Source organism: Phoxinus phoxinus (genome assembly GCF_949152265.1).
Source record: "Phoxinus phoxinus genome assembly, chromosome: 1".
NCBI lineage: Eukaryota > Metazoa > Chordata > Actinopteri > Cypriniformes > Leuciscidae > Phoxinus > Phoxinus phoxinus.
The window spans coordinates 42,981,057-42,995,416 of record NC_136876.1 but is presented as its reverse complement, the minus strand read 5'-3'; the positions used below and the strand labels follow the sequence as shown (position 1 = coordinate 42,995,416).

The 14,360-nt window shown below is 37.0% G+C and overlaps 2 protein-coding genes across 5 annotated transcripts in view; one reads left to right on the top strand and one right to left on the bottom strand.

The window, feature by feature from the left end:
• Positions 1–196: 196 nt before the first annotated feature.
• On the bottom strand, positions 197–10,086 carry drc3 (dynein regulatory complex subunit 3). Of its 3 annotated transcripts, XM_079625691.1 has the most exons (14): positions 10,068–10,086; positions 9,568–9,680; positions 9,228–9,455; positions 8,086–8,202; positions 7,849–8,015; positions 7,526–7,672; positions 5,639–5,758; positions 4,815–4,925; positions 3,141–3,317; positions 2,916–3,047; positions 2,759–2,829; positions 2,561–2,684; positions 581–712; positions 197–413 (listed from the first exon to the last, which is right to left on the bottom strand). In XM_079625691.1, the coding sequence occupies exons 3-14, from the start codon at positions 9,379–9,381 to the stop codon at positions 303–305; spliced, it is 1,563 nt and encodes a 520-aa protein (XP_079481817.1). In that variant the 5' UTR covers positions 9,382–9,455; positions 9,568–9,680; positions 10,068–10,086; the 3' UTR covers positions 197–302. The 3 variants fall into 3 exon arrangements, with proteins under 3 accessions (XP_079481817.1, XP_079481818.1, XP_079481819.1); XM_079625692.1 differs by lacking the exon at positions 10,068–10,086 and having other exon boundaries at positions 9,228–9,417; positions 9,568–9,872; XM_079625693.1 differs by lacking the exons at positions 197–413; positions 581–712; positions 10,068–10,086 and adding an exon at positions 717–778 and having other exon boundaries at positions 2,505–2,684; positions 9,568–9,925.
• Positions 10,025–14,360, top strand: part of tom1l2a (target of myb1 like 2 membrane trafficking protein a) — a 50,756-nt gene continuing 46,420 nt past the window's right edge. Inside the window, exon 1 of one of the 2 annotated variants that reach the window (XM_079625670.1) lies at positions 10,025–10,146. In XM_079625670.1, coding sequence (XP_079481796.1) covers positions 10,095–10,146 — 52 coding nt within the window. In that variant the 5' untranslated portion in view covers positions 10,025–10,094. The remainder of the gene's footprint in view (positions 10,147–14,360) is intronic. The other variant, XM_079625669.1, reaches the window with a different exon arrangement.

Here is a 14,360-nt window from a genome sequence, read left to right as displayed (position 1 = left end):
CTCTCTCTCTCTCTCTCTCTCTCTCTCTCTCTCTCTCTCTCTCTCTCTCTCTCTACCAACAAATGGAATTGCTGCAGCACCTTTACTCGTCTGTAGATGGAAGCATTGCATAAAGTACAAAAACAAACCTTACAACATTCTTGTAAAACTGATGATCTCAAAATTTAATAAACACAACAAAGATAATACAGCTGCATACTTATCAACATCTAACAACGAAATTAGCAAAAACATTTTTATTATATATACATACAAACTATATATATATATATATATATCCTGGATCTGACAAGAGAAACATTTTAATTGTCCTCAGATGATGCCATGTCCTCCAGCTCATCCTTCACAAAACTAATGTAGTTTTGGATCTCTGAGATACGCTTGCGATTCCTCTTCACCTCATCATTGTGTATCTATTAACACAAAGACAAAAGATTTACCGGTACATTTTATTTAATAATAAAATGTCGTTCTGATCCTGGACAGCTGGATGCATAGTAGGCTACAACATGATATAATATTAATATAATACTAATATTGTTAAGGAGTCTAAACAGGAAGTGTGTTCATAATCAAGTACCGATTTCAGCAGACCGGCCATCCAGCTGTTGACCCGTGTCAGAAGCTCATCCTCCCTGTTATCAATCTTCTGCAGGTGGGTGTCATGAGAAGCACTGACTGCATTGGTCACTGTGTCTTTATCTACCAAGAGCTACAGGGCAGCATGGGAAATGAGGAAAATAAGTGTCTGGCATGTAGTTACGATGGCTTTTGACTTCTTACAGTTTTTTTCAATCGCTAACAAGCGCTTACCCATACTTCAGATATTTTTTCTAAACTCTTAACACAGACTCACACCTACAAAACACAATTGGCCAAATGGTTAATTTTCTTCTCAAAAACACATTTTGTTAAATATATACTAACTCTTCATTTCAAAATAGAACACATATTTCTCTGCACACACTAACTTTACCAAAACACTGGAAATCTGACTCAAAATGAAATTATTCTGTCAAAGAATAACACTTGATTTCTTTTCACAAGGTACATGCAGTCAATCAAAGTACACCAGGTTTCAGAATACTGGCTATTCTTGACATTACAAAAACTGCATAGACTTTTATGTTTCAGTTTTACAGGTATTTGCATGCAAACCATGCAATCCATCGTTTTTACACCAAATGTCTTGGTTGGGAACTGTATGTCCACATGTACAATAATGTTCTCATTCAAAAGCATTCCAGTAAAAAGCAAATCAGTTTTTTTCCTTTTACTCTTTACTACAGGAGGTACAGTAGAAACACGGTATGATAGAACAGAAAAAGTTTTACAGTATTGCTTACAGTGAACAAAATATCCATGAAACACATAAGAGCATTCTGAACAAAAAAAAAAAAAACAGCAAAAAGCACAAAATTACTGTATCTAATCTCTGCGATCTTCAGGGTTAGGCCACATGTTTTCATCAACATCACATCTGATATTATCCAAGGCGATGCACCTGGGATAAAACCACTTGGTATGTTGGATCCACCCTTGGCAATCATGAACTGTGATGTCCCTGCACCAGCATCCATGGCTTCAAGGAGGGACATCTGGTCATGTGGTTGATGGTCATAAACCGTCCACCTCCATGCAGAAAATAACTCCTCTCTGGGGTTGAGGAAAGGTGAATAGGGTGGAAGGAAGAGACTTACCAGTCTTGGGTGGACTTCAAACCATGTTGTTATTGCTTGCGAATGATGGAAAGCCACATTGTCCCAGGTAATTACAAAGGTCCTTATGTTTTCACCCTCCTGATCCTGCTCTGGACCCAGGCGCTGGTGGAGATCATTGAGAAAGGCAAGGATGCGCTCGGTATAGGGCCCCACTGGCTCACTGCACCTCTCACTACATCTCTCACTGGGCCTGCTCTTCTCACTGGGCCCCTTGCTCTTACTCTTCCTCTTCCAGACATTACAGTGTTTGTCTTTTTCTGTTTCTGTTTCCAAAAACATCACTCCTCACAGTCCTTCTTTTACTGTATAAGTGTCAATGTAATAGAAAAAAAATAACCCCTGCCACTCTAAGCCAGTCTAAGCCAGACTGGAATCAGCTGTGGTTGGCCCAATTTACCCAACATAAATAAGCTCTGTGTCAATTATTCAATTGTTTGTTTGTTATCAGCTGAGATATATTGTTTTTGAACTGATCATTGCAGAAGCAGAGGTTTTTATACTGTATCTAAGGTTTGGAATATTGTTTTTGCTATTGTGGGATGTTGTGTGTTAACATTCGTAAATACTACAAAAACAATCCATAGTTTTGTTGGGAGGTATAGCTTGTCTGTTAAGAAAATGTAAGCATTATGGAAATGTGTTCACTGACTGCATATTGTTTGAAAACGACATGAAATGTGTGAATGGTATGGCCACAAAAGACCGATGCTGTGCTAATTGTGTTTAGAGTTTTGAAAATGTGACAACTGGCTGGACAAACGCTTGTTAGCGACTGAAAAAAACTGTAATTATTCATAATTATACACAAATTAAGTGATCATTGAAGACTCTCCACTGACCATTGCCACATCATCCGGTATTTCCTCCTCCAGCTCGCTTTTGACCACCTTCTCCAGTGTAGCCAAGGCAATCTCAAGCTGTTGCTCATGGTGCTGGTTCTCCAGGTCTCGACACAGCGCGAATGTGTGTCATGAGTTAAAGAAGCCTTACCCTTAAAATACAGGTATTTTTGTTTTGCTTCGCTGGATAAAGGATATATCCCTTGCACATATTCAATGAACCCTCCAACCATGTCCGAGATGTTCCTCTCAAAGTCTTTGAAGATGTCCTTTAAAAAAAAGAAGCATATTTGTGACACTTCCATTCGTTTAGGTGATTTTTTTACATTAATAACATGGGTCTTTTTATTCTGACCTCCAGTTGGTCCACGAGTTGCAGTTCAAGACTCATGAGGGTTTCAGAGAACTGGTCGGCCTGTTCATGGCAGGAGGTGATGTGAGCTTCAAGAAGCTCGGTGTCTGCGATCTGTTGCATTTCCACAGTCCTCTGCAATGGAACAGAATTGAATTTGTGAGCATTTTGATGTGTGAGAAACATGTGTCTCGTTGTCCTCGTTTGACCGAGAGAGAAGAAACCGACCTGCCTCCTGGCGTTTTCGAAGTCAGCTGCAGTTTGTGCTGCTTTGCGCTGATTGTCAGCCACTGCCTCATGGGAACAGGTAAAAAAGGATTCCACCTCGGCCGTTCTCCGAGCGAGCTGAGCCAAACCCGCATCAAATATCTGCACGCAGAGAGCTTCCATTTTGCTCTTAAATGTGAATGGATTGTCAAGGTAAATGGATTATTTTGAGCTGTTCCCTCATCTACACTCTTAAAGGGATAGTTCGGTATTTTACACTTAAAGCCCTGTTTACAGATCGTATCTGATGAAATAGAACGGTTAAGATTAAAATTTGGACACATGCTCCTGTCCCGAGAATTTTAGGTTTATTAGAGTCACATACCATGCGAAATCCCATCGTTCAGCCTGAAGCCGATGTCCTGATATGTGATTTGAATAGGATTTCAAACCACATATGGATGTAGCTTGAAACGGATTTCATGTGCTTTTTTGGACTGACAATCTGAACGTAGCCTATGTCGGGATAACAAATAGAAGGAAGAATTGCAGTAAGAGCTAGAGAAGCTAACGTTAGCTCGTTTACCACATATTAACTTTAGTTTGTCAAAATTGTGCGCTCTCTCCTGCTTACTAAGTCCTTCTCTATATGATTTAGCACCTATCACGTGTTTTTTCCGTGGTTTATTAGTGTAACAATATGTTCAGTAGTACATAAACAGTGCAATCCATGCTGTTGTTTACATCCGAGTACCTCCATAATGGCCGCGCATCTGGGTTACCGTCCAGAACGTGACGTTGGTGAAAACCCTCTATCTCTCACGGAGGAGCGGACGCATAAAGGAGGAGCGACGACAGTGGAGATCGAGAGAGGAACAGGCCTGAGTTTATGTTGTGTTTTGTTTCTGTTTTGTGTTGCCAGCAGTCGTCCGCGGGGGGCTGCTGGCTTATACTTTCATTTTTGTATTTGTTTATTTATTTATTAAAGCGTTGAATGTTCGCCGGTTCCCGCCTCCTTCTTCCCATAACATCTAACCTTGTTACAGTCACAAATTTGTCGTTCAACCACGTTTTTAATGATTTCACGCACATGGTGGAATAATATATATTTTTTTTAATTAATCCATTTGAGATCGAATCAATGCTGGGTTTGTTCTATAAAATACGGACATGGCATCTGAGGACTAATTTTTCTCAGTTATTTTGCTGTATTTACAGATTCAGTCATAGGCTCCTTCTTACGTGGGCTTCTAGAGCACGTTCGCACATGCGCACACTCCAAATGGCGCTTTAAAAAAAAAAAACTACAATACGTAAATGATATGTGTGATATTTTTCCTAAAAGGTATTATTACGAGGTGCTCAAAATAGGTCCTCTTTAAAAATAAAGGTTCCAAAAGTTTTTTTTTTTTTGTGCAGTGATGCCATCAGAACCATTTTTCATTCCCCAAAGAACCTTTCAGAAAACAGTTCTTAAAAGAACCCATTTTTTTCTTAGTTTGAAGAACATTTTAATAATCTAAAGAACATCTAATCTAAAGAAAAGCTCCATGAATGTTTGAGGTTCTTCAAGGAATCAGGTTCTTCAGGTTCTCCAATGCCAAAAAATAACCCTATTTTTAAGACTGTATTACAAAGTATTGTTTTCATTTGTGGTTTGATTTGTATATTTTGCCATTCATAACAAGGATATGTCTCCAGCAATGCTTCCATTCCGGGGAGGAGAGCCAGTTTCTCTGCATCAGGATCCTCAGCAAACATGCTGTCGTAAAGTTGAGGTCCATTTAAGAACTCCACGAATGCGTCCTGTGAAAGAAAGAAGCGATATTTATTCACTACTGTCAAGAGTATATATTAAAGGAACACTCCACTTTTTGGATTCGAAAATTGACCGTTTTCGAATCCATTCAGCCGATCTCCGGGTCTGGCGGTAGCACTTTTAGCATAGCTTAGCATAGATCATTGAATCTGATTAGACCGTTAGCATCTCTCTCAAAAAAATGACCAAAGAGTTTTGATATTTTTCTTATTTAAAGCTTGAATCTTCTGTAGTTACATCGTGTACTAAGACCGACGGAAAATTAAAAGTTGCGATTTTCTAGGCCAATATGATACTCTCATTCCTGCGAAAATCGCAACTTTTCATTTTCTGTCGGTCTTAATACACGATGTAACAACAGAAGAGTCAAGTTTTAAATAGGATATTGAAAAAAAATATCGAAACTCTTTGGTCATTTTTTTGAGAGAGATGCTAACGGTCTAATCAGATTCAATGATCTATGCTAAGCTATGCTAAAAGTGCTACCGCCAGACCCGGAGATCGGCTGAATGGATTCGAAAACAGTAAAACTGTTTAACTCAAAAAAAGTGGAGTGTTCCTTTAAGTTTTTAATGTCCAGTTTTTAATACAGTGCTGCGTTTCAAACACTATAGTGTAAACCTGACTTATTAAACCTCGAACGTTTAAGATGAGTGTTCTTGTACTTGAATGAGATGGATGGCATGGTAATGTTGGTCACCTTGTGTAGTTGAAGCTCCTCGTTGCTGATCTTCTGAGCCTCAATTGCCTCATGCTCCTGGAGCTCATTGTGTTGCATTTCTTCTACAGCATACTGATACTTTGCAAAGGCAGATTCACGCTTTATAGGCACAAAAAATATGAATTATGAACAGAACATTAGGACAAATGTTGCCAATCCCTCACTTGTGAAAAAGATGCGTGTTTAAATGTATTGAATGTGCACTTGTATGTGTAATTCGAATCTCATATATTTTACAAAATTGTACTTGCAGATAACATAACATGAATGCACTTAGTGAGAGTTCACTTTCACAAATGTTTCTTAAGTAAACTTTTAAAAAGTGCACTTTGCAATAATGTAAAATGAAAACTTTGCTTTAAAGTACATTTTAAAACATTTTATTGGTCATGCTTTAAATAAGTACACTTATTTTAATGTGTTGACTAGCATTTTAAAGCTCATGTAAAGTACTTGATTATAATATAAACTGTGTGTTATTCAATATGACATTTTAAAGTTAATATATTTTAAATGTACTAAATTGCAACTTCATCATTACAAGTGTGTAATTACAAATGCGTTTTTCAATAGAAATGACATTAAAGTATATTTTAGTTTAAAAAATAAACTTTTTTTTTACTGGCATTGATGGTTCCATGAAGAAACTTTAACATCTATGGAACCTTTCCATTCCACAAAAGGTTCGTTATAGTGGAAAAATGTTAGATTTTAAAATGTTTTTTATAGTATAAGAAGAAAATAATGGTTATTTTAAAGCGGTGATGAACCGAAAAATCTAATTTTCCTTGAGCTTTTGACATATAAGAGGTCATCATACTATAAGAATATCCTGTAAGTTTCAGAACTGAAAACTTCCTTGTTAGTCCAATAAAAGCTTTTATCGACACCAGGCCCAGCGAACGACAGGTTTTTCAAAGTGGGGATCTATGACATCAAAGGGCATCAAACCCCGCCTCCGCAGAAGAAGATCGACGCCCACTTCAACACCGCCTGTTTAGCCCCGCCCACAGATTCGTGCATTACATGAAACTCATTATAATATGCAAAACTGTTATCCAATCATAGCAGTGGGCGTTTACTTCTAAGTCTTCAATGTGGCACGCCCATAAAAACCGAGCGTTTCAGGAGCTAGGCTCAAAACCAGGGTAGAAAATAGTCTATTACTTATTCATTTTGATGTTTTTGAATGTAAAAACCAAGCGAACGTCATAAATTGACCTCAGACAACAATATAATAAAATAAAAAAAGCCAGTTCATTACCCCTTTAAGAACTGATCACTTAAAGGTTCTCACTGCAAAAACCAAAAACTTTATTTTTAGGAGTGTTAATGCTTGTCAATTTATTTCGGCAGTAAACCTTAACCATATTTAAAAGAAAATATAAGTAATTATGAAATTGCATAGATCTATGCCTGGTTTCACAGACAGGGTTTAGATTAAGCCAGGATAAGGCCTTAGTTCCATTAGGACATTTAAGTAGCTTTTATAAACGTTCCTTATATATATATACACACATTACTGGTATGAATCTTGTGCAGGGTGAAAAAGTGCAAGTTGCTTTCAGTTAAAACAGCTCAAACTTAGTCTGGGACTAGTTTAAGCCCTGTCTATGAAAATGGGCAATAAGTCAGAAAAGTTCAGCTAATTTCATTTATTATAGACATTTTCATTTAATTGCAATTAAGTGTCATAAAACATTACTTAAATATTGTCTTCTAAAGGTATATTATTTCCATAATAGGCACTCATTCTAAAAGTGTGCTTCTTCTGTCACAAGTGGTCAGCTGAAAAACGAAGCCAAGCAACTGCAATTATTTGCAGCTGTGGATATATGAGAAATTACTTATTAATGTCTCACTAACCGTCTGTTCGTCCAGCAGTCTGTAGTCCAGATAGACCAAGTCTGGAAGATATGCCGTCACAAATATCTTAAAGTTCTCTTCATCACAGATGGGATTTCCCGCAAGGTTGAGAGTGCGTAAGTCCTTAAACTTTCTGAGGTACAGCACCTGCGGGGTTGGATGTGATTCCCTTCAGCTTTATGTTTGAGTGACACTCATGAATTGGAATATTGGAAATTAATTAATTAGTGGATAGCTGCATATTTTTGGAATCAGACTCATTTTCATCCTTCTGGGATTCCACATTTTCTAAAAATGTATCATCTAAAATATAGTTGGCTTACATTATCCAGTTGAGCAATGCTATTGTTTCCAATAGAGAGGATGTGCAGGTTCTGCAGCGTATCCAGTTTTTCAATGACAGAAATGCGGTTGTTGAACAAACTCAAGTCCTGAAGTTTCACGAGAGAGTCCAGTCCTTCAATCACTTCAATATTATTGAATGACAGATCTGAGGAGTATAAGAATTCTGGCTTAGTGTTTGGAGATACTCCGTATATGTTTTTGATATCAGAACTCACCCAGCCAGATCAGATTAGTGAGGTTTTCTAACCCTTCAATCCTCTCAATAACATTATTATCCAGCTGGAGTTTTGTTAGAGAGGTGAAATGCCACAGGTGGTACATCTTTAGGATGTCTACAAAAAACATAAAAAACACAAAAAAATTAAATATACGCTATTTTTTGTACAATGAACTTTTATTGCAATTATAACAATCATGATCATGAAAATTAATGAAATTAAATAAAAATTCTGTCATTAATTACTCACCTTAATGTCGTTCCAAACCATTCATGTTTGAAACACAAATGAAGACCTTTTTGATGAAATATGAGAGCTTTCTGTCCCCTCATTGACAGCTACGCAGCTGACACTTTGACGCATCAAAAAGTTCATAAAAGGATCGTAAAACTAATCCATATGAATTGAGCGGTTTTGTCCAAATTTTCGGAAGAGACTCAATCGCTTTATATGATGAGCAGATTTAATTTAGGCTTTTATTCACATAATATAAACATTGATTAGTCAACATAAGCTCAACCGAACCTGCTTGATGCTAGAAGAAGCTCAAACGTGCTGCGTAACACGAGAATGAACCTCATTGGTTTTCGCACGTCAAGCGTTTATATGTGAATAAAAGGCTAAATTAAATCTATTCATCATATAATGCGATCGACCGTGTCTCCTCAGAAAATGTGGACTAAACCGCTCAATTCATATGGATTAGTTTTACAATCTCTTTATGAACTTTGTAAAGTGTCAAAGTGGTAGGCCTAGTTGCGTAGCTGTCAATGGAGGGACATAAATCTATCAGATTTCATCAAAATATCTTCATTTGTGTTTCAAACATGAACAAAACTCTTACGGGTTTGGAACGACATGAGGGTGAGTAAATGACGACAGAATTTTCATTTTTGCGTGAACTTTCCATTTAACACTGATTAAAAAACATTATCTGTGTGAGAGGGGGGATGTATTTTACTTGTACAATATGTAAAGTGGGTTTCACTTTTTTAATAATTCAAAATGTTCTTGTTTTTCTCTTTATTTTGTCGTGAAATATGACCCAGGAAAGGTTTCATGACATTCACCCTGAACAAAAAAATGTTCAATCAAAAATGTTTAATTTTACATCAAAATAATTTAATTAAAGTTCTTACTCCTGAAGTCCAACCGCAGCTGAAGCACCTCCTCGTACTGGATGCCCTCTTTCTTGGCTATTTTTCCAGCTTGCCCTTGAGGCCCCTGTTCAACAATTGCTTGTTGTAGCATCCCCTCATCCATTACTTTGGGTTCATCCTGTTTCCAGCTCATTTTCAAGCGCTTTTGACGACTGGACCCGTTTATTACCTGCAGTAACGGTGATTAGCAGTGCAATAACGCAGCATCTAGTGCATAGAAAACAACAATATCTTTTTTTGCCGACATGTCACCATAAAATCAGTTACAACACTGTATCAGTCACGTATTTCAAATGTTATGACTAAACAGACAACAGACCTGCCTGGAAATATCACTGAAGTACACGTCGTCTGCTGGACGCCAACACTGTTGCTCAGCAACCGCAGACTACCGCCATCAACTTCCGGAGTTTTCAGTAGCTTTGAGGCGCTCTAAAGAAATTAACATATATTTTAGTAATAATACTCAGCCATATAACGTTAGTGATTTTCCTCGAGTAAGTTATTTAATTTGTAAGATTCTTCATGAAATGGAAAATGAAAGAACATTTTGGCAATTTTGAAAGAGCGAAATATTCACAAATATTCTATATGTACTAAGATGACTCCACTATTTCTAAACTAAATTTCGCAAGTCAAACGTGTCCATAAATTCATGTTTTTATAACGTAGTTTCCGTTTTTAAAGGAACTCTGCCGTCTTAAAACTTTGCCCATGATTGACAGCTTCCTCGATCAATAAATTAAAAGTTCCGCTTGTTTAAACCAATCAGACAGCTCTCTGGGCGGGGCTTATGCGCGCTGTCCGTCAGCCTCTCACCAACGGAGGATTGTTGTTGTCATCAAGATGGAGTTCTTGTTAGGGAATCCGTACAGCACTCCCGTTGGCCAGTGTATTGGTGAGTTAGCGTCTTATTGTAGCCTGTTCTTCAATGAAATATGTTTTAGTAACAGTTAATGGACCATGTTCGTCCATTATTCGTGTTAAAAATGCTCGAAATGTGTGTAGCATCCTACAGGAGCGTGAACAATCAGCAATGTTAGCTAACGTTACATTAGATGATGTGCTAGCCAGCATTTTTAATTCGGTAGAAACACATAAATGTTACTGGGAAACTCTAATCATTTGTTTCTATTTGAAAATTCATAAGTGAGATAGAGTAAGTGTTTCGTCAGCAAATCTTCACTGTGACTGAGTGTGAAGCTGCTGAAGTCTCACTGTCTTCAATTAGAGCAGCATCTGTCTAAACATTTACAATTTAGGAGTTACAAACTCAGTCTACATGGAGATATCACTTATCTCTGCTTATATATTTCATATCGATTTCTCTCAATCATGTAATACTTTGCTCAGTACATCACTATATAGCTCAAAAATCTGTCACATTCGTGTTCATGAATATGCAAAACGCAAAAATGACTGTAAACAAACAATATTTATATATCAGTTTATATATCAATATTTATATATCAATATTTGCACACAACTGATATATATATATATATATATATATATATATATATATATATATATATATATAGTTTTCAGCTCAATTGCATACTTGTCTGAGTGCCATAAATATTATTTTTCTAAAGTTGTCATGGCTGTAACTAAAAGTATTCAAGATATATTGTTAATATCCTTCTAGATTTTCATTCTTAATTTTTTAATCTTCATTTTTAATGCCCTATATAGTTCAGTGGGATCTCAAAGCAGCTCCATGTTCAAATTGTTGAATTTTACCCGTTTTTGTAATTTTGACCCCCTCTACAAAACAGTGGATTACTACGTAAATATAGGCTACATCTGTGATATTTAATATTTTGGCTTTCATAACTATTTATGTGTGTCGTACAGAAGAAAGCGATGAGCGGCTGAACTATCGCAGCAAGCCTAGTTCTACACTCTAAAAAATGCTGGGTTGTTTCAACCCAATTTTGGGTAAAATATGGACAAACCCAAACATTGGGTTAAAAATGTAACCCAATGGCTGGGTTTGTCCATATTTTACCCAAAATTGGGTTGAAACAACCCAAATAACAACCCAAATAACAATGACAGAATTGTATTCACTGACATCGGGATCCCGCTTACATGGCTACCTACCAAATAGAGCAATAATTTGACACAAAATATTGATTTAAAAAGGAGTGTATTGCTTCCGTGTCCATGACAGCGCTCTGTTTTTCATGGCAACGGTGTGTTATCAAGAAATAACAGACTGCATTCTACATTAGAATTTAAACAAGCCATGTAATAAGTAAGGAATAATTGACGACAGGCCGTTGAATTATTAGAAAAATAATGCACACCCGAGGTGGTAATGCGGTCACGACGCGAAGCGGAATTCGTTCATTCTTTTTTTTCTATTAGTGACAGACTAGCCTAATAAATGAAACACAAAGCCCTTTTAACAAGTATAGGCCAATCAATAATTTTTTATTTGTTATATTATCTGCAGCAGGACTATCAATTTATTGAAATATTCTTTTTAATTTTCTATTGATTATATATAGGACTATATATACTTTATTTATTAAAATTAAACTGCATATTTCCATTGATTGTGAAGTTAGAAGTTGAAAATTGCAGATCGAGGGCATGCGGCTGCAGTTTTCTTGTTATGAATTGTATCCTATTTTCCGTTATTACAGTTAAGTACGCGCAGTGATATGGAACTGTAATACGGTTAAGACCTGCCGGAACTACTTTAGCCGTGCGGTTCCCTGAATATAATTGCACACCTGACCTCAGAACGTTCGTCAACCAATCAGATTCAAGCATTCAACGGCCCTGTAGTATAATAGGTAATAATAATTATAACAGAAGACAATATCTCTAGTCTATCCTAATAATTATTATAAATACAATGTATATAAAATATAAATACAATTTAAAATATTAATAAATTATTTATTTTTATTTATTCTGGAGATGCACTGAATTTTGGTGAATAAGAGGGCCCATTTTATTTTGATGCACATTTTTGTACATTAGCAGGAAATGTAGCACAATATGGATGTAAAAAGCAGTTATAATTATGTATCAACAAATAATCGTGATAATTAATCGTGATCTTAATATTGATCAAAATAATCGTGATTATCATTTCGGCCAAAATCGTGCAGCCCTAACTCTTAAAACCAAATTGTGTTGGCATGTCTGGTCCTAAACTTGGCTACAACCATCATAAAGCAACCGTTTTCCGGTCACGTGACTTTCCATTTGTTGCCAGTGCAGGTTGCGCAAACTAGTGCACATGTGGCATCTTTAACCACTCTGATTTTGCTTTCCCTTTTTCACATGAGCGGTTCTGCGAGGAAATCTATGTATGGCAGTTTATTTGCATTTTAAATTTGCTTGTGGTCACACTGCGTTTTCCTAGGTAGAGTTAGGCATCATATAGTAAAATCTCTGAGACCACAATATATTGTATTTGTGTAACTGATACAGTGGCATTATGCATGTGGCCTGCCTTTAGCACTGCAGTTTCAAAGGTGTCATGACATTAGGGTTAGGGTTTAGGGGTTAGGGTTATAAATTAATTTAATATACCCCTTAAAGGGATAGTTCACCCCAAAAATGACAATTCTTCCATCATTTACTCACCCTCAAGTTGTTCCAAACATAAATTTCATCCTTTTGCTGAACTCAAAAGAAGATATTTTGAAGATGTTTGGAAATCGGACAGCCGATGGGCCCTAGTGACTTCCAACTGTATATTGTGTTCAATCTACATATTGAAATAAGTATCCCTCCTGCGGCCTTACACCAGGTTCACGTAAATTGGTTGTTAATTATCACCCTGTAAAATGTGAGAAAATGACAGGTTTATGAAAAGACTGTTATGCACAGGGGTGCACATAACTTTTTCAGTGAGTTACTCAGGTGAGGACCAGGAGATGGTGTTTGGTACTCACCCCATATGTAGCGTGGCCACAGCTGTCAATCATGACGTCACATTTCCATTTTTATAGCATAAAATAACTAACTAAAACCAAACTTATAAAATAAAAATAAACGAACACTTAAATTTACATCAGCGTGAAAAGAACGACCTAAAACGAATTTATTTGAAGTGTTATTTGATTGTTCAGATATATGTATTTGTATAAATTAAATATAATTAATCCTTATTAAAGGTATTAAAGAGCAGTGAATTTTCTCTTTTTATTTTGTTGTTTGATCAATATTAAGTGTACAGAAGGCATTAGGTTTATTACGCACTGTCACTTTAAGAGTGTGCAGATCCAATTGCACTGATGCACGGTACGTTCTGTAAAGACATAACCGACTGTGTTTACGTGAATACTCTCCAAAACGGACATTTAGACATAATGTTGTGTGTATTTGTCCATTCAGACGTGAAAGAGAGCTCGATTCAGTCCTTGCGCGCAGCGTCTATGTGCGGGGCTGCACGCTTCGGGTCGTGTGTGTGTGTGTGTGTTCGCACAGAAAAACATACCGAATAAAGCTGTCTTTCGCGTCGTCACTCTTATTCAGATCTATCCATTTGTCTGCTCTTCTCTTTCTCCCAGACATTTACATTTTTTAACGATTTGAGACATGCATGAAGCGCATGCCGACTCGGTAGATCAGCAAGTTACAATTCAAATGTGCGCATCTTCCACAAACGCAAATCAGTTCTGACTGGATCACTTCCCCAATCGTCCCTCCCTTACATTTCCGTCTAGTTTTTATTCGTCATAGTGGTCGTCATTTAAAACAAGGTTTTTATTTAGTTATCGTCTCGTTTTCATCTGTGAAAAAATTTAATTAACACTGCCTAGGTTGCATTTTGGCGACAGTACGCAAAGGCGCGTAGTAACACAAGTGGCATTACGCATTCCTGATTTTTGTCGCGCATGCGTACCTGCGTACCAGTTATGTGCACCCCTGGTTATGCACGTGAAAGAAACGCTCTCAGCCTTCGCAGCATCTTAAGTGGGCAAACTGCATTATCGCTACTCTGATTTGATTTGGTATTTTGCCGAACAATGGCTCACTACTTTTCAGCAGCACACTTCTCTGGCCTCGGGCCTGTAGGTCATAAGTTGATCCATTCTGCTGACCACAGGACAATATCTCAACAGATGCGCGTTTCATTATGAG